This window comes from Mugil cephalus, chromosome 6, assembly GCF_022458985.1.
Source record: "Mugil cephalus isolate CIBA_MC_2020 chromosome 6, CIBA_Mcephalus_1.1, whole genome shotgun sequence".
NCBI classification, from domain to species: domain Eukaryota; kingdom Metazoa; phylum Chordata; class Actinopteri; order Mugiliformes; family Mugilidae; genus Mugil; species Mugil cephalus.
Window position 1 is genome coordinate 12,781,415 of NC_061775.1, and position 20,827 is coordinate 12,802,241.

Sequence of the window (20,827 nt, forward strand, 5' to 3'; positions counted from 1 at the left end):
TAACCACAATGAATTAAGGCCTAACATTTGAAAATTTGATACTGAAATTACTGTCATTATGGTGCATTATGTCTGAACATAATGATAGCTTTGGCGCTGTTTGAAGACAAAGGCAGATTCGGAGGGGGAGGCTATATTCGGAGGAAAAGTTGATTTCATGGATGTTAATGATATGTGAACTTCAAACCTTCATTTTGGCAGCTGTCATTTCCTGCCATTTCACAACTCCTCTTTTGTCGGCCACCTAAATAGTGATGACAAATGATTTGTCGATCCCCGGGCACACAGCGAGCCACGGCCACTCCCACTCAGACTGAGTTATTGTTGCTTTTCGGGCTGTCCGTGTACAGCGCGTGCTTTAACGGGGGGCAAAACGGGATGTACTGTAAAAGCTTTAAAGCAAAAAAGAAGAAGAATCTTTTACTCCCTAACTTACAGCTTTGGTGTAAAAGATTTTAAAACCACATGCATCGTTTAGCAAAAGATGAAACAGTGAGATATACTGTACTGAGCAGAGCTTTCTTTGGCCTCGGCTCTGTTTTTGTGGGTACGAAGTTTGCAGCAAACGTCTCGGGTGTTGACAAAGAGATGAAGTGCATACCAAGAGCGGACCACACAGCAACTGTGACCGTGTTTTCCTTGCAGCTGTATTATCAAACCTCCAAACCAGACGCACGGAAAACAGGGCCCGACCGAGCCCGCACGGACTTTTATTTATTCATTTATTTATTTATTTGTTTTTTAAAGGATGTTTCCAAGGCTGCAAACATTGTGGAGACCAACTGGAACTGTTATTAATTCTCCATCAGTTTCAGTTTGGATGCCTGAAAGCCAATTAAAGGAGAGCCTAATTGAATCAGCCTCAGGACCCTCCCGAACAGGAGCGCAGATGAATTGTGTTTGGGGATGGATGGCAGGAGAGTGAAGGGGGGCATGGGGGTTAAATAAAAAGAGTGAAATTACAGAGAGTCCCAGACTTTGCTGGGAATAATGGATACACACTGACCCCGCCATGATGCAAATTAAATCTCGTTTGTAACCTCATCCAACCGAACCCCGGTGCCGTAGATGCAGGTACACGTGGTTTAAAAGTCAAACTGACATTAAAATTCACTTGTGCGCAATTGGAGTGACTGCAGTACTTGTATCACTGTTTTTTTTTTTAATATAGAACACATATAGTAGGTGGGGGTCCCTACTTAATCTCTCATCAGTTTAGGGACCTTGGCCTGAAAAATGTTGAAGACCCCTGGTTTTAAATGTAACTGGTGAATCAACCTGATGCTGCGCCTCCATGGAGGAAACTAATCACCACCCAGTTAACAGCTGTCGCACATTCCCTTTTTGTTTTCTTTTTAAGAAGAAACTATTTCAATAAAGTTTGAGCATTCCCTGACTTTTTTATTTTCTTTTTTCAAACATTATTTGCCTTTAGTTTATGTACATCGCCTCCTTCTCTACTGAATAGTCCATGATTGTCCAACCCATGTCAAACTAACACAGTACAGGTACACAGTGACAACAAATTATATTCACGAACTAAAAAATAAATCAGTTAATACATAAATCACGGGGGTGATTTTTGTTCATTGCTGCCCATGTTTTAACCACGTGTATTTGTTGCTGTAATATGGCTGTGATTTTCTTCATTGTATAAATTCTGGGGCCTGGTGTTTAAGCTACAAAACCATGAATGTTTTCCTTGCTGTTAACGGCACAACTTTGGACAAATACCTTAAATCCCTTTCTGTTTGCACTTCAGGAAATACACCCAATATACAGAATATGTAGGATCTAATTTAAAGTAAAAATAAAAAATAAATAAATAAAAATAAATAAAGAATCCTTAAATGTGTTGGTGTTGGCGAGGTAACAATATGTTGCAAAGAGCTGTCTCATTCTCCTTTAAACTTCAAGCCCCTCTGCCTTTCCCACTCACTTACCAGGTGACGTCAGTTAAGTCTGTGGCAGTTTAGTGATTAGGCCTTTGAGTGGAAATTGGAATTGGGCCTTCTGATGCTGCTGCGCCTCAGTCATTAGTGGAGATTCAAGCTTGTTTAACCCTTAACGTGCTGTTTTCCGCTTTTCATGCTCCCTATAGTACCATTAAAAGCATCCTTCTCTTCATTGCCTCACGGGTCTGTTATGTTCCAACTATTCATCTGCATTGTGCAACGACTGAGTCTGATTTTTATTGGTGCAGGTAAGCTCTAGGATCTTTAGGATACCTTCCTCCCGACACAATCGGAGACTTCTGCATGACTCTGACAATGGCGGTGACATTAGCCTATTAACTAGCCTAACAGCCTAGCCTAATAAATCTATTAGATGTCTAACTATTGATTTCTATGGTGACCTACGCAGTGAGCTGTGACACAGTCAAAGCTAGGGTCTGAACACTCCTCCGTGTCATGACTTGTTGTCAGTTAGCTTGGCTACGATCACAATTGGCCACTAGCTAGCCTAGCTCTCCAGCTTCCACATTCTAGGTGCAGTACATACTTAACTCCTCCCAAGGGTTCAATGATCTGAGACGTGAAATTTAATTCTTGTACAGCTTCTAACCAACTCACTTCCAACATATTTCCTACTAATTCCGACTAAGTTGTAATGAAAGCTGGGGAAGCAGAGGTGGGTATTGGCAAGAACTTCACAATACTATATGTATCACGATACTTGAGTCACGATATGATACATTATTGCGATATTATGATATTGCGATATATTGCAATATTTACTTATTTCACTGAGAAATTTTAAATACAGCTTAAAATACATATTTTATATATGTACATCAGATGGCAGTGATAATTCATTGAACAAATTAAGTCAAAAAACAATATTAATGCAAATGATCCATTTCCAGTTTATTGGACTTGTACAGAAAAGGTGGTGGTGGAGGTGTGGAAGGTGCTCAAAATAAGCCCAAAACATGACTTTTTCTTTTTCTTTTAAAATCGATATTAAGACATTCAAAATCGATAGTCTATCGGAAGATAAAATATCGCGATATATTGCCATATCGGTATTTTTACCAACCCTTATGGGGAAGTCTAATTTTTCTCAAAGCTCTGATGAATCCGACCTCTAACTAGAAATTACCGTCACTGTTACTATCAACTCTGTTGTTAAAGGTAAGACACTAAAGTTTAATAAAGTATTTATCCAACTCGTTTCGTCAGATACACTCCTCACTTTGCTGGCCAGTTAAAATGTTCTTAGCAGATTTGCTCACTGTGTAGTTTCATGTTCTTGTAAGAAACACAGCTAACAATGTGTCTTCCTCCTTTCTTTTGTTGGTTAAGACAGCTGGAAGTTCCCGTAATGAGTAAGAAGAAGAAGAAGAAGCAGCAGCAGAAGAAGGAGACTGGCGGCTGCTATCTTGAGTTATCTTATGAAAGTCTTACAAGTTGTAAACATGGCAATCTCTTCTCGTCGTTATGAGGTAACGATGAGAAGAGATTGCCACGTTTACAACATGCTCAGCTTCCAAATGTCAGTCACCTGCAGCCATCGGAAGGCTCGAGGTTTAAAGCTGCATCCACAAGAGACACTGTGCATTAGCTGCAGTGTCATAATTTTACTGCAAATTTCCAGATATTAATCAAAACGAGAGACCGTCAGAAAACTGTTTCCTGCCGCCGTGTGCCCATTCTTGTACTGAAGTGGCTCGCATCCAAGAAGCCCGTGTGTGTACATGTGCATACACAAGCACACACACTTAACTCAAGGCCATGTTCCATTGTCCTGGGAAAGCCATGAGGAGGAATTCCTTTCATGTGTCATCTCCCGTCACAGCACTGTCCTGACAGAGGCTTAGTGACATACGAGAGGCCTCGGCAGAATGTCCTGCTTTTAGTCAAATGAAGTGTCTGGCAGCTGCAGCATTCATCAAAATCAAAGGATAATCTGCTTTCCATATAAAATCAAGTGATGATTAACGTCCCCCCCCCACCCACCCCCCCTCAATGGGGGTGGGTGGTGGTGGGGGTGTAAATGCTGGCATACTTAAGGAGACACTTGAGAGACACAGGGCGGGGAAGGTTTGCAAGAGGTGCGTGTGGAAGATTTGAAGTTGCATGAATGCAGAGTTTAAACTAGAGTGTTTCTCCATCCGGTTTTATTATTTCTGTATGAGCTTTTGGAACAAACTCACATCATATATAAAAAATAGACAAAATAGCCGTAAAATGTCATCCAAGATAAATGTCACCTGCAGCGGTAGCCACAGTGTTTTAAAGAGTTTCAATTTTTGAGAAATCCGTTACATTTACATATTAATCATGTGAAAGACGCTTTTGTCCATTGTGGGCGAGAAAGAAATGCTTAAAACTTTCATTTAATTTCTTTCTATTGGATTTTTTTGTTTATTTCGATTCCCAACGTGAATGTACATGACACAAGCTAGCTATGCTAATTTCCTATGACTGATAGCAATAGCTAGCTAAAAGCTTTTAAAGAGCATGTGAGGTCCCAGTTACAGAAACACAGATATATATATAAATCTATTTATAAAGAAAGAGAAATTCTACACTTTTATATTTAATTATTTATGTGCACATTAGACAACTGAATAATTAAATAATTATATATAAGTATGCCTACTTAATTATTATTAAGTATAAAAATTAAGTAGGTGTTTGTGCCTAGTTCAGTATCAACAAGGACATTAATTGGGCAAGCTCTATCAAATGTGCTATAGTTTCCAGGGTTACAGTCTACAATAACAGTAATATCTGCTAAGAGCACTGGATGAATCGGATTTTGCCACTTTCACTCGCCTTTAGGATTTAGCAATCTGGAAATCAGCATGTTAAAGCAGCAAACAGTATAAATTAGGAGTTAATTAGATTTCTATCCATGCACTGAATTAAAGTCACTGCCAACATGCTGGCTGTCAGAAATAGCAATGTGCAAAAAAAAAAAAAAAATTAAGAAATTTACTAACAGACAAAGTTAGGCAGCAAAATGCACGGGAGCTAATTCACTGACAAGAAATTAAAATATAACAAACAAGTTCATTACAAACTGTTATTGCCTTTTGAGTGAATTATTAAACTAACAGTATCTCCCCCCAGTGCCTGTTCAGGCCCAATGAGGTGAGCGGTGAATGTCTTTCTCCTTCACAACCTCCCACCAATGTCTTCTCCTCCGGACTCCAGTCAGATGGAGCAGGGGCCATTAGGCGACCCCGGATCTCCTTTTCTTTATAATTACACCCTCCTGGATTGACCGAGCACCAGCTAGCCCTCTGCTATTTGTGGTAATTAGTCCAGAATGTGAGCTGTCAACACGCAAAAAATGTGCCAGTAGGCCCACAATGCCCCGGCCTCCCCCCCTATGTTCAACAACAAGCACCTAGCCTCGGCCACTGGAATGCATTAACTTTCTCCTCTTTTTTTTTTTTTTTTTTTTTTTCCTCCCTCGGCGACTCATGTCAGATCCAGGTCCCTCAGAACAAAATCTTAATAATTAACTGGCAAATTTTAACATGATTGCTTCTGACACACCTACTCTGGTAATTATTGCTTTGAGGCCATGTGCTAATGAAATTAATGCATTCATTGCCCCAACAAATTAGCATAACTCATTCAAATGGCCCACATTTGAGGCCCTGACGCAAAAAGGAAAAACAACATACAAGAAAAAGCAGCTTCGACGATAAAGGAAGAGAAATGGCTGGCACACTGAATCTGAGACTGTGATGAGCACTGCTTGCTCCCAGTCTTAATGGCCAAAGCCTCTTAATGTTAACCAAGGGTGATTGCAGTAATGCATTATAGAGTGATAGGACCAAATGATTATCACTGTGATCATTAGAGTCATTGCTGATCCACATATACATCTCTCTGTGGACAAATATTAAATGGCCGTGCCACTGCAGACATTAAAATGTTATTATACTGATGCATTAACTTACTGCGCTAGAGTTCATATCAATATACAGAAGCTCCCCAACAATCCTTCTCTAATGGTGCAGCTGCCACTCGCAGCCTTCACAGGTCCTGCCACTATACCCCGTCCGTGGCCGCTTGGGTCTCTCACTGGGACGTCTCTCGGACACTTACCGCTCGGCATTAATAATTGATGACGATGCCATCGGTACAATGGGCGAAGACAAGTGCAACAGTCAGTCAGAGCGGCTGCGAAAGTGCAAAAAATGTTCCCTCGTAGCTAAAAGAAGAGCAGAGGCGGCCGTAACGCCTGGAAAAAATGTGTTTGCCTGCAGCCATATGCTGTCAGGGTAACAATGGATGCGGACTCCATTTAAACGACACTGGGTTACATTACGGACAGGTGAGAGTCTGCAGGTTAGCGTGACAGCTCGTGGTACTGTATTCATAGCTTGTACAGCAAATCAATAAAGTTTAGCGCACAAAACACTTAGTGTTCATTTGCACCTAGAGTAGGGGTCTTCCACGTTTTTCAGCCCACAGAAGAGATTAAGAAGGGACCCCCTACCCACTAGATGTGTTCTATATTAAACTCAGCCTAGTGCAAATTATGAATCATTCTACATTCAATAATAAGCTGTTCTAATAATACACAGGTTTAAATATATATTATTTCAAACATGTGCAACAGTAGGGTGGCCAACTGCCCTACCCCTAAACGTACCTTTACCTGGGGACTGAATAGGATCTCAGCCAATTAAAGGGGATCCTGACAGAGTCAGCGTCTAATATGCGGCCTTGTGATTGGCTCGGCAGTGATAGGAGCGGAGCCTACCGTGTACAGGAGGCTTAGATTGACAGGTCTCGGCTAGTGTGGCGCTCCGTGTGAAACAGTGCGACGTTGAGGCAGCTCCTGGATCGTTGAATGAGTGAAGTGTTGAAAGAAAGACAATGTTTTCTGCCTCCATTTATCCCTTTACTAAAATATGTTGGTATCATGTTAATGTGTATTTAAAGAAATTAAAGAAAATTAAAAACAATATATATATATAAAAAAATGTCTAATCAACCAAAGATTGCCGTACCTCCGCGGACCTCCTGTTGAAGACCTACAACCTAGAGCATATTAGTGTAGAGTGATTACTGCTTTTGGTATGTAATCAAAACATATGTTTTTATGTGTCTTTAATTTATTTTTTTTTTTTTTCATTTTTCAGTAGTAATAGCACCTAACTAGTAACTAAAATAAGGGAGTTAACAGACAGCTTATGGTAGTAAGTTTTTTAGACACTACAACTGGCAAATTACTGGGATACAACAGGAGCAAAAATGTCATAAAAGGAGTAAAAGAGAGGACACGACAGAAGTGAAACCAACTATCTTGATGGCCCCCTCCATGTTAGGGACATATGCTCTAAAAATGTTATAGCGGACCTAAAAAATGTTTTAAAGTGTGGCTTCGAACATTTGTTAGAATTTTAAGTTTTCAAGATTATAAGATGCAGACTTTTAAGCTTCTATTTGATTGCCATCACATGACTGAGGGCTGTGATTGACAACTTCTCTAAATAAAGCAGTTGCAGGAGCAAGTGTGGACCTCTGTTAAGCAGCTGCGTATAAGAAAATGACTTTCTTGAACACATTAAACCAAAGACTCAAAAGCAGCCCCAAACATTGTCATTAACAGTGGCAGGGTCAACACAACACAAACAACCTTGGGCTCTATGGAGAAGAGAATCTGAAAATACAATAAGTCAGCGTGTCCTTATCACTAGGCCCATTTATGAAAAAGTCACATTTTCTTTCTACCACCTAAACAAAACTGTAAATAACAGAGTAAATACCAGACTCATGACAATAAACACTGAATCCGTTCGGGAAAAAAAAAAAAAAAGTGACAACTGCAACTCTAGTGAGTATGACGCAACAGAAATGAAGCACAACAATGACTGCAACCATTTCAGTCGCTTGGCAACCTTTGAAAAAACGGCAACAGTTGAGTTTTGTCAGATGCAGCTCTGTCTTTGGAGAGTGTATTAAAGTGTGGGAGGTCTAAACTGTGGCTTATCATCTATTTAAAGATCAGTCCAGCCAGCTACGCAGTCAAAACCACCACAACAATTCCAACGACCACTTCCGCAACGAAATGTGCATTTAAATGTCTGCTTTTGCACATCACATTCGTATCGGCACAGACCAACCAGAACTACTTATGCACTTACTTCTTGTTATGTATCCTGACACAAACATCTACAGATAAAATTAAAATAAAAGCACGTGCGGACGGGAGCTTTTGATGCTTTGCTGCGATAAACACTGAACCACAAGCATGTTGGCCTTGAGATGAACCAGTGAAACCTCTTGTGGTCTGTCTACAAAGCTTCCTGCTCTGACTTTGCTGTTATTCAATATGCAGCCTGTGCGTTAGCCTATGTCTGTGTAATGTTTACATAAAATTAAGGCTCATTTTAGCTGATGCAACATGCATACGACTTCATCTTGAGTTTTGACCAAACTCTAAGGCAGCGGGCCTTCATTTGGTCATTTGCTGTCATTGCTATGGAGTGGGGGTGTGTGGTTTGGTCTGGTCTAGGTGGGTGGTACACGTCTAAGTAACATTTACATGAATGTCAGGTCCAAAAGTTTCCCTGGGGTACACTGTACCGTCACAAGATGATCAATGTTATTTACCCCCGTCAGTGGTTTTAATGTTGTGGCTGATCGGCTGCAGTACGTTGCCGAGGCACCAGCTGAATTAAAGGACGACGCCGAACATGCATCAGATGACCAACCAAGGACAATTTGAATCAAATTTAAAGAGCTCTTCAGTTTTGCATGTGCTTCTTTTTTTAATTTCCGTATATTTGTGAATGCGGAGCATCCATCGACCTCCTTTCTTGACATGTGGCATTTACCTGTGAGCAGTGGTTGCACACCGTGTCACCAGCCTGTTTTCGGAGAAATTTTGTGGCTTCACTTTTCTACTTCCACAAACCTGTCGGTAAACTGCTGCCACGGGGAAGGCCCAGAGACGAGAAACGTACGCGGCTTTTCCAGATAACGCGTTCAAAAATCTTTTTACCACCTCCTGGAAAATGGAAACAATGCCCCCGCAGCACTGAAGCCACTTTAACGTATATTCCACCGAACGAAAAGGGAGAATTCAAATTCTAGGTCAGCTTCTGCCTTCAGAATATACTCGTCACCTGTTGGCAGACTGTGGTGTCTTCTGTCGCTGAAAACAAAGCCACACTCACCAGCAGTTGTCCTTTAACCCAGAGTGGAAACAAACACATTAGTGGATGAATAACAACAGTCACTGGAGACTGGACGTCCACACACACACACACCCCGCACACACACTCGCGTGTTTTTTTTTTTTCCAAGGGTCGTCGTCAAAGTTACTGTGACATTTCCTTCCACGGAGAGGAGCCCTCTCTCATGCATACTGTACGCGGCGGGACAGACGGCCGAGCTGGGCCGGCGCCGCGGAGAAAAACAATGAATAAAGCGGCCGGCAGCCAGCTTTTGATTCTTTGACCCACGGCGCAAGCATGAATACATACAACACATCAGCGGCATCCTTCCTAATCTGGGATGGTTAGTAATGCGGCCACCTTATCCGGCAACGCAACCCCATCTGTGATGACACATCCGCTCCACCATTTCACACGAATAAACTCACAAACACGGGACACAATGTGTTGACGGAAAATTTGCATTAGGAATGCAACACGGGGAAAGCATGATTAATTTCTGCTCATGAAATGAATACAGATTTTGTCATTACATGGCTTGTATCCTTTGCCAAATATTGTAATGTTTCACCCTCCTTTTCTGCGGCGAGTGTTCGGCGGCAATAATAAGGAATAAAAGGCAGCTTAGAGCTCATAAGCAACACAACTGCTGGCAAATCAGCTAAATCACGGAGCAAAACAAAGACCTGATTGCTCATTAGTATTATGGATCTGCTTCTGTTTAAATCTGTTTCGTGCGATGCAGACACTGTTTAATGGCTTAAACGGTGTTTGTTTAAATGCTCACTACCTACATTTCACACAGTAAAGATTAAAAGAGTGAGACATCATCGAACACGCTATTGAATTCGCGCGCGGCCCCCTTCTCAAAAAAAAGAAAAACGCACAGGCGCATCAATACACTTACCTTGGCCCTGCAGATGATGCACCGCAGTCTGTCTTCACTCCCACATCCCTGGAAGGAAACAATATTTGGGAGAAATTCAGTGATAGTGAGCCCTCAGAGGAGCAGCTTTAACGCCGGACTTGCTGTCAAGCGACACGCACGAGCGACAAAGCCATTTGTTGGTGTTTTCATCAATAAACTAATTATGTTTGTTTGAGAAATGTTGCAGGATTTCCAACCCAAAGGTGCATTATGCGCAAAAGTGCTAATTTAATATCATTGCTAAAAGCTTGTGTGTTATAGTGAACGGCCTTGAGGAGCAAAACATGTTTGGGGGAAAAAAAAAAAAAGAAAGAAAGAAAAGCGCCACAAAAAACACCCATTTCAAGAAGCACAAAACACAGGCGCGGCGAGCGCAAATAGGCAAAATAGAGCACAATGGCATCGCAAAAAGCGGAGCGGATCGGGAAAGACGACGGAAACGCGGCGATTCAAGCGACAATGCGTAATTACAAACTAACAGGAAGAGAAGATACGGCATGAAACAAAACAAAAACAACAACAACAACAAAAAAAAAAAAGACACAATTTCACAAAACACGCTAAATGCAACAGCCACGGAGAAAACAGCATTTCACACAATTGTCGTTCTATCATGTTATTCCGCCGCTTTTTGCACCCCCACCCCCTCCGGGCCACGGTAGGTACGGTAATTAATAGTTAGACATACAGCACACAGCTTTAGTGTCGTCTAATGAACACACCAAATGCACCACTTCACTGGAGAGAGGTGCACAAGAAACAAAAATAACATGTTGGCAACAACCTTGGAGCTGGTGCTAGCTTACTGGAGACGCTAATAACAAGAAAAGCATTTGTACAAACACAAAGTGCCAAATCCGCTGCTAATATGCATGCCATGTAGGAGCACATTTTGATAGATGTTAATGGCATATAATTATAGAACACTGCTATTAGGCAATGTGATTTTATAAAGAGGACCATTGCCCCTGGCACTGTGGCCTGATTGCTGTGAGTGTTGGGCTAATGAATGTAAACCAGGTCTGTTTGCAATGATGAGAATTATCAACCCATGAGAGGAAGAGGGGGAGAGGGGGAGAGGGAGAGAGAGAGGGGTGAGGAAGCAGAGAGGCTTAACTCACTATTCACACTGCTGGCAATTAAAAGGAGACATAGGCATGCACACAAACACGTTTATCACATACGGGGAAACATATCTAATACATGTCAGCGTTTCGACATCAGCGTCTCCTGCCTGGCTCATTACGGTTTTCATCTCTTCACACTTGAATCCGCGCTATACTTAGCTCTTCTGCGTCGCCGCTTTTATTTCATTTTTTTTCCCCTCCTTCTAAATATTACGCGGTTTCATTCAGATGGTTGGGATTACCGATTTCTTTTTTGATTTTTTTTTTTTTTTTTTTGGAGAATACCATTCTTATTAACCTCGGTAGAGTGAAAGCAGATGTAAAAAAAAAAAGGAAAAAAAAAAAAGAAAAATGTATCTATCTGTCAGGATCACCAAGCCTCTTGGAAAGTAATGGTACACACTTTGCGGCCTGTATTTTCTCAAGCCGTCGGTGGGCCCGGGCAAGCGGCACACCAGCAGCCCACGCTCGGCTGGTGTGGTGCGAGAGCCATACAGTCCTCCCGTGCCCTTGTACAATGTGCTGCGAGGGGTTTCACCCCTCTAGGAATGCACTCCCTATAATGAGGGTCAGGGGTCAAAGTGCTGCCGCGCCTGGAGGCCGGGATCTCCCAGGCACACTCAGTCACTGACTCTATCCCTATATTTAAATCCCGCCTCAGGACATGTTTTTCAAAGGGCATCTCCTAACTAGTTCCTGGTTACTAATTAGTTTTGTGCCCTGCTATTTGTCGTTGGGAACCTGAATGAGAAGGAGGGGGGGGGGTCAGTCTAAAAAAAGACAGCGTATGGTTTGGCTCAGTGCAGACAATAATCATTCAGATGGTCCTCTGCTGCAAACATGCTCCACTCTGTATCAACAGTTGAAATTAATGCCAGCGCCGTTTTGTTGTGTTTGAATCCAGCACGCCCGCTTTTTTTTTTTTTTTTTACCGACAACATCTGCGTGACGCTGCTGTAGCCGAAATTAAATAAGGACGAAGATAGTTTTTTTTGTTTGTTTTTTTTTTTTTTGGTTGCTTTTAGGAGTGGTAACGGTGCATGCTATCACTCCCAGCTGGCCGTCTCCCCCCTGTCTCTTTCTCTCCCTCGCAATTCAAATCATTATTGGATTACATTTTCTGGCTTCATAAAATGCGGTTAAGAGGCACTTTAGACATATGTGCATGACCTGCTTTTCAGAGATGGCTATCAGAGCAAAAGTGACAGGTCAATTGCTGATTTCTGTTCCGTAAAAGGGAAAGGGGCTCCCCACCCTGAGCACTCTAAAAGGTCGCAAGCTCTCTCTGTCTGTCTGCTTCTCTCACACACACACACACACACACAAAAAAAAAAAAAAAAAAAAACCCAAAGCAGCCTGGTAGCATTAGAACACGCTCTCAGCTGAGAGCAGGGCTCCGTGTGTGAGCGTATGCGTGTCTGCTTCATGAGCGCACGTGTGTGTGCGTGTGTGTGTGTGTGTGTGCGCGTCTGTATATAATTGTATAGTGGGAAGACACACACTTAATGGAAGTGGCTCTTCACTCTGACAGCTGGGTGGTGCAGATGAAAGGTCTGCTGTAGCATGTTGTCTACCACTTGTGGAGTACCCAAAGAGGCCCAGAGCTCGCAGGAGTGGAGGGCACGGCGGCAGACGCACATTTTCTCTTTGATTAGTGCGCGATTTCAAGCGCACACTGCAGCAACTACAGATACATCCCGAACCTGAATTAGATCTAGATGTTATCGTCCGGAGCTGGAGTTTGTTCATGCCTCAAATGGAAGCAGGCAGCAACCAGACGCGCAGGCCGTGCACTGTCCAAATAAGTGGCGCAAATGAAATTCTTTTTTCTTTTTTTTTTTGTTGTTGTTGTCTTTTTCTGCTCTGTAGACGAAGCAGTGCTCAGATTGGCAGTATTTGTCCTGTAGGCATATCCTAGAGTCGCTCAAGCTCCCCCCAAAACGCTGGAGCCCACATCCAATCACGCAACTTTGAAACTCCGTGGCACCATTTTGCAACACAGGCCTTTGAGTTGATACGTTTTTTGGAGCTTAGTGTCACTAAAAACCAGCAAAAGTTGGCAAAAAAGTGAATTTACAAAGCGACAAGGTGAATAGTATTTCTTTTTTCACTTTGAGGCAGAGGTCTTGAACGTTTTTCAGGCCAAGGACCCCCCTACCTACTGTATGTGTTCTATATTAAACTCGGCCTAGTGCTATTTAGAAATACACACTATTATTGCCACTTTCAGTATTAAGCTATTCAAATAATACACAGGTTCAAATATTAAGTTTTTAAAATTTCAAACGTGGTCATGCAACTGTCATCAACATACACATGCATATATCTGTATATATCTGTAGATATGTCCGGCTGCAGTTTGGTGTCACTTAGAATACAGATGGTTTATCTGAGGCCACCTCTCTACGGCTTTTAGGACAGTGTCAACAAGAGGGTTGAGAGCTGTGGTATAAAACCATAACTGCCAGCTAAAGGAGGCTAAAGGTCTGAAAGCAACACATGACACACAGCCACGTCACTTTTATCAAATACCTATCAGTGATTTACCTTTGAGGATACTTACTGTGCTACTTATCTGTTCCACCAACTTGAACAGCGATTACGTCAAGTAAAAAGAGCAGCGCATCATTGTATCTGTCCGAGAGACGTAACAAGCAACCACAGTGAACTTTCATGTCGTGCGAAGTGGAAACTTGCATACGGACGAGATTTATTGCTCATGTGAGAGGCTGCACCTGAGGTGTTAAAGTCGGCCGTTCAATTTACATTTACACGTTGACACAACTCTCACTTGTTTTTAGCTTAAACCTTTTACTTCTGGTAAAATACTTGCTGCACAGAGGTAATTATACATTCTGGCAATTCGATTTTGGCAGCAGCAGCAGCAGCAGTTTGCTAGGAATTAATGTTGGAAGAGTAATTAGCATGAGCAGCAATCAGCGGCACGACTACACAGAAAGAGAAACGTATGCCACCCACGGAAATGTACATTTTCATCAGCCGAGAAGAGGAGGGTGCATCTTTTTTTTTGGGAGAGCATTGTACCATCAGACCATTGTATCAGACCAAAGTCTGATTCAAGGAGGGCTACAGATGTTAATGAGCTATTCTGCAGTAGGTGACCAGCGTCAGGTGCGTGATCGCTTCCTGGATTTCTGCCAGTCCATTATGAGGCACTTCTCACAGTTTCACACTCCGCGCTCCAACTGTATAATGATGACGCGTTATCATTGTTAGCAACCCTCATTAAAACTAATTGGTATTGCTATTTGAAAGGTACCCCATTAGGCGGCAATGTTTTGTCTTAATAAGGAACGGCAACGTGGGAAACACATTTATTCTTGGTTCGAAATCCGACGCGGACGTTTCCCCACTTCGCATTTTGACAAATGACTGATTTGCAATTCAAAAATATCAAGGTCCTTTCTCACCGTCTGGATCCATGTGGATAGGCACACGTGGTGGGCAAGTAAATTCTTGCAGTCGCAAAAATTCCTCAGTGGGTCACTGGCTTGAAGTTCACCATCCCTGCATATAAAGCACTCTGATGTCTCTGAAGAAGAAGAAGAAGAAGAAGAAGAAGAAGGAGGAGGAGGAGGGAGAAGAATGAGAGGAGGAAGAAGATGGCGGTTATGAAAAGGCTTCACACTGATTCATTTTGACATTCATGTGAAATATTTTCACAATGTAAACCGCTACTTATGTCTGATTAAAGCACTTAAAGCACACGCTGTACAACTCCTTTATAACCTGAGCATTCCCAGTGGGAATGTGGCAAATGGGCTTTTATTTATATAGTGCTTTTGGTACTCAAAGCACTTCACAGTCACAATGACACATTTACATATACGATCCCGCAAGCAGACACACATTAACACACGCCGGTGCCAAACACCACAGCATATGGTCCATGTAGCTACCGGACAACCCACTCCACCTACTGAGCCCAATTCATTTTGTATCAGAGTGAGTTTTTAAAAGCGCGCAGGTTGACATTACTGTATATAAATACAGCGCAGTACGCAATGAAAAAGAGATTCTTGCTCAGGATTTGGTTTATTTCGCCTCTTGCTGACATTATTTGGTTTGTGTCCAAACTTCAAACTTTCCGCCCTGATGGGAAAACATAAGTGCTTCCCAAACTTTTTTTTAATTTTTTTTTTTTTTTTAAAGCTTTTACACATTGGCTGCCACGGATTTCAGAATCATCAGTCAGGGGCAGTGTGGACATTTTCAATGCCCAGAAACCACAGGAAACAAACTACACATCTTCTTGGCAGCTTGTTTATGAGCGCGGCTTGTGTTTATTTAATTGACACACGCGACCCAGTGACATACGCTGGCATTTCGGATTAAACTCGATACGTTAAAATCAAATCTAGATCAAACAGAGAGTTGCGGCCAATCTGTTCCGTAGTGTGTGGTTTCAGTGCTTAGTTGTCCTAGTTGGAGCAGATTATAAAAGGTGAGATGTCTTTGATATTGTAACTCGAGATGATGTGATGTTTTTATGACGAGACGATCGTATCACATTTCTACATCCACACAAAGTTCTCTTGACATATAGGTGTCTGTTTACCGAACTAACAGCGTTAGCACCGAGTCGGCCACCTGGCTTAAGTCCAAGGATCCTTTAACTTCACTCTGGAGAGAAGTATGTTTTCTCTTTAGCAACTAAATGCTCGACAACATTCACCAGATACCTGCAAACTTTATCTGCATTTTGGGCCTGGAGTCAGGTAGCAAAAAAGAAAATTAGAAAAAAAGTGCTTAAAGACAGTATTTTTTTTTTCAAGCTTTCAATTGTCTCTACATCTGATACCTTTGACACACAGACATACGATTCAAATTCAGATTCATACTTTATTGTCCCCATGGAGAAATTTGCTTAGTGTTTGACCCTTTAAAGCCTGAACGTATCGTTGGTGATACGTTAAAGCACGCGGAATTTGAATTACCGTAACTCACAGTGGTTTGCCCTATTGACAAAATTAAAATTGTGGCTGAAGACTGGGAAGTTGTGCTTTTGTCTGGAAGACCTTCATGACATCTCAAGGGTATAACCGACTTTGTTTTCACCAACAAATTCATCCAAACAACTCTCTCTTCCTGGGTCTCGCCGGTCTTGCGTCGCTCCCCCAACCTGCAGCCAACGCCGTCATAATTACCGTAATGGCAGCTTTCTTTCCTCAGAAAGCGTAATTTCCCGTAATTAATGTTAAGCCACACTTATAAGTTATAATTCAAATACCTCAAGCTTTTTTTTTTTTTTTTTTTGCGCAAGCGGATGTTCGCCTCTTAAAGGTGTAATGAGTGCAGCTTTAACTGAGACATTCTTTAGCAATCACTCTCATATCCACCCCAGCTGGATATGTTGGTGTTTACGTTGCAGTATGTTTTATCATGTAGCTATGGGTGAAAATTTTTATTGTGACCATAATGTCTAATTTGACGCAATGTGCAAATTAGCCACTAAAGTCCATAAAGGCTCTATGTGTGTGTCTGGTGCAACTAACATGGCTCACCCGCAGCTTATCATGATAAGCTACGGACTGGTAATACCTGGTGCAAAGAAAGAATCGAGGTAATCAAACACTATAAAATTTGATAAAAGCCAAAGCAAACCCAAGCACGCACCTGGGCAAACCATCACGTGACTGACTAAACATATGCATACACTCAATATGAATATGAACCGCACGCCATTTACCATTGCCGTGCTCTTCAGTGGCTACTCAAGTATTTCGAAATCTTGGAAAATCATGGAATCTAAGCGTTTAGCAACAGGGTGCAAAAAAAGCATCAAGAGCTGCTAACTGATAACGACAACACATTACCTGCCGCCTTCATGACTTTCAAGAGCTCAGCCGAACCAATGTCTAATGTCCGCTGAGGTGATCCATCCCGGCGCTACGCTGGGGTTAGCCGCGAGATCCATTACGCCTCAACCAGCACCTCTGATTTAACAGCGGTCTACGCCATCATCTTTGTCAGTGATAATTCCCCCACCAGATGCTTTTTGAAGCTAAACATTATACAGTAGCTAGAAGCCAGATCTGCTGGTTTCATCCCATAAAAACACTGGGAGACAGCAGCGAGGGCTAGCTGTCATCCGAGCGCTCGCCTGAACCGGGGGATGAACTGCTGCCTCAGAAGCTCCTGTCTCTCTGGGCCCTCTCGCTGAGCCACATCGCTTCAGGTGAAAATCTATCTTCAGAAGAAAAACCTTTTAATCAAAGGGCGGGTTTTTAATGGAACCCAACGCAATCTGTGTAAGCAGATTTTATTACTGACCGGGCACATACTGTGTCTCTACATGCATTAATACCTCCAATCCAAACTGCGAGAGAGAGAGGGAGAAACCCCGCGGACCGTGCTTCGTCCTAAACCTGCCATTTTTGAGATTAATTTGTGGTGTCTGCCTGCCACTTGTTTTACCTGAATGGTACTGGCAAACACCACCTGACCCACTGCTTGGGAGTGAGACACTTTCCCCGATGCCGCTGTGTGTCAAAATTCATATGTTTGCTCCCTTTTATCTGTCCGTCTAACAGTATATCAGGCTTTCGCCCGTTGTCAAAATAACTTTGTGTGTGTTGAAGAGTTTGCAGAAACGCGCAGACACACACACCTATGGAGCATGACAGTCTAGTTAACAGCCGAGTCGGCGCGTTTCAACAGCCTGACCGAAGAGATTCCCAAAGTTACTGTGACGGCAGGTTCACCAATTATACCCACAAGTCGTTTTTAACATTTCACTCCCCTGAATCCGCGCTGCTTTTACGATCATTATGGCGAGCCCCGAGGCACTTCTGGAGCTAAATAACAGCACCGCTGCTGAGAAAATAACTAGAAAACAACATTACAATAGAGACGTAAACACGCGGCGTGTCAATCGCTGCCGAGCTGACACGTCGGCGTGATCTGTGACTCCCATAATTAACTGTCAGCGGTGTCAGTGCTCGGCAGCGTTTCACAGGGAGGTGGGTGCTCGACTAACTGGCTGAAGTCGCCCTCTCTGCTCGATTTAACAGCTAACAAAACTTCCTCCGTGCAGCAGCAGCAGCAGCAGCTCCGAGCGGCTTTGTTCCCATGCAAGATGACGATGTTATCACAGAGGAAAAATGTAGCAGCGCCGACTCTGTCAAGAACTCCACTTGTACTACTTGACTGTCTGTGTTTTTACTCACTGCTGCTCGGTGCCACACGAAAAGTAAGGAAAAAATGACATAAGGAGAGGAGACGACGTTTTACCAGAAGCAAACTGAGCAGCGTGGCGTTGGAGTTTGAAACACTGTACAGTGTACCTCGACGGTAAACAAATGAGGAAAATGGCAGATTGGGATAATTTAATTGTCCGTTGCATTGCTAACGACCTCATTAACAAAAGAATGATGGGAAATCAGCATGGTCTGGCCTGTGTGACAGCCATCTGGCTACAATGGGGGGTGGTGCTGGGTGGGGGTTGGAGGGGCTTGTAAGCCAGCACCATGTGCGGCACAACTTCCAAGCGCAGGCCTGGGCGCAAATGGGCAGTCAACCTTTCTATTCTGTTCATTCGTTTGCTCTATAATGGGATTCTGGAAAAGTATGAAAATATGAAGGGAGTATGTTTGGCCCATTTTCAATAATCCTTCACAGAATACTCAAAGTCAAGGAAGGTGCGGAAACACTATCTTTAGATCACATGCCCACAGTTCATTATATTCTATGTATGGAGGCAAGGATCTAAACTCACATTCATTTTTGGGGTAAAAAAAAAAAAAACACATTTTCATGACTGGCCTTGCGCTGAATGCAGAGATGCAGAACTACGGTCCCTGCAATGTTAAGAGGACAATTTTGCAGAACTGTGAAATCAAACTTTCATGTGAAAACACACACATTAATTTCAACGGGCTCCATTCATGTAAACAGATGAATAATAATAACAGTAATACTAATATCAGAGATACGCTCATGTTATGGTGTACTCCTCACGACTGGGTGTGATTCTGGATGACCAGCCAACACCACCGGCTCCATTGGTTAGCTTCGGGGCTGCTAGCAGAGCAGCGTCATGGTTTACATATTGCTTAAACTTCCCTAAAACGTGGGGAAGAACTGATTTATTCGCTTCTCTCACCCGCTTTATTGCAAAAGTGAATGAGGCACGTGCTCCGTATCTCCCTATAGCACCGCGTTGAGATTTAATTGCTAAACGACACAGAGTTTTTGGCAAACTGAAAGACTTTGTCTAAATCCCTTCAGTGGGACTTTTCCCATGTCGCAGGGAGGTGCTGATTTACAATGCAAGCAACATTTTGGTAAACATTAGGAGATTTGAGCTATTTGCATTTGATTTTGGCATTGTATTTTTATTGGTTGATTCTGGTCCATAAGCAAACATAAAGGAAAGCTTCCCAACAGTGTGGAGAAAATGATCTTTGCTACTTTAGGCACTGGAATTTGAGAGCAAAGACTGGTGTTAGCTTTTATTTCATGCTATATCTACGCAAATAGCATTTTATATCCTACCACAGAACTTAACACTAGCTTCACAGTATTGGTAACGCAATTTTGTGGAATACTCTACGTATGATTCATAAATAAATGTATATATCCATATGGTATTTACACTATTTGTTTAAAGAAAAGCTAAAGCCAGTGCCCACTTTGGTCTCGTTACACTGTTTTGACCCAAATTCAAAAGCCTAAAGAAGAAAAGTTTAATTCAACTGTTAACATACATCTGCAGCTTCACATATGCACAAAGTGTAACAACAAGGAACTGGTTAAACTTAGCAAAAGATTAACCAGTAATGAATGTGTTCGTTATTTGCAGTTAGGGTTGGGGTTAAGGTTAAACATTTATTGCACACAATTATGTGACCAGTGTTGATCATAGGATTATTACACTTGTAAAAAAATAAATAAAAATGACACAGTGTTTAGTGTGTTTAGTTACTAACAGTACTTGATTACAGATCATTGTTTGCCTCTGTGAATGTTGCGAAACAGAAAGTAAAACTGCCATATATGTCTATACATCTCAACTCCGAACAGTAATACGTGCATTTTCCTAATCCAACGGCAAACACATGCAAGGACGTACCTATAGACAAACGCTGGCACGACACTTCAGAAGACAGTGGCTGGTACTCAATGTCCATGTCTCACTGTTTGTTAAGAGACAACTTCTCCACCCTCTTCAGAGTATTTCCAGACACCAGCAGTTTCCTCCACTTCCTGTTAACATTCCTTTGTCTTCTCTCGCTGCAGATGCCCGAACGTTTTAGAGGCAAATTACAGTGACAAAAGAGAAATCCTCAAGTGCATTTTTGCACTTTCTGCCTCTGCACTCACTGTCAGCTGATAGCTCTGTTTTCGTTTCAGCGGAAGTTGTGAAAGTGAGCAGCCAATCGCGGCTGTGCACCAGGGGCACGTCAGAACAGGAAGCCACACGAAGAAAAAAAGAAAGAACTAAGCTCAGTAGTGAGATTTGTGAGTTCAGGAATGTCTAAAAACAGATGTTGTGGGTGATAAAGCGGTGTTGAACACACCAGAAAGGTGGGTTCTTTTCATGTCGGCCATATGCACTCCTTTTTTTGTTTGCAATGTGGCAATTTTTCATAACGAACA

General features: G+C 42.3%; 1 protein-coding gene across 4 annotated transcripts in view; it reads right to left on the reverse strand.

The window, feature by feature from the left end:
* LOC125009282 overlaps positions 1-20,569 on the reverse strand; it is a 76,260-nt gene extending 55,691 nt beyond the window's left edge. For all 4 annotated transcript variants that reach the window (XM_047587082.1, XM_047587081.1, XM_047587080.1 and 1 more), the window contains exons 1-3: positions 20,301-20,569; positions 14,638-14,759; positions 10,059-10,106 (exon numbers count right to left, since the gene is read on the reverse strand). In XM_047587082.1, coding sequence (XP_047443038.1) covers positions 10,059-10,106; positions 14,638-14,759; positions 20,301-20,358 — 228 coding nt within the window. In that variant the 5' untranslated portion in view covers positions 20,359-20,569. The remainder of the gene's footprint in view (positions 1-10,058; positions 10,107-14,637; positions 14,760-20,300) is intronic.
* Between the last annotated feature and the right edge of the window lie 258 nt (positions 20,570-20,827).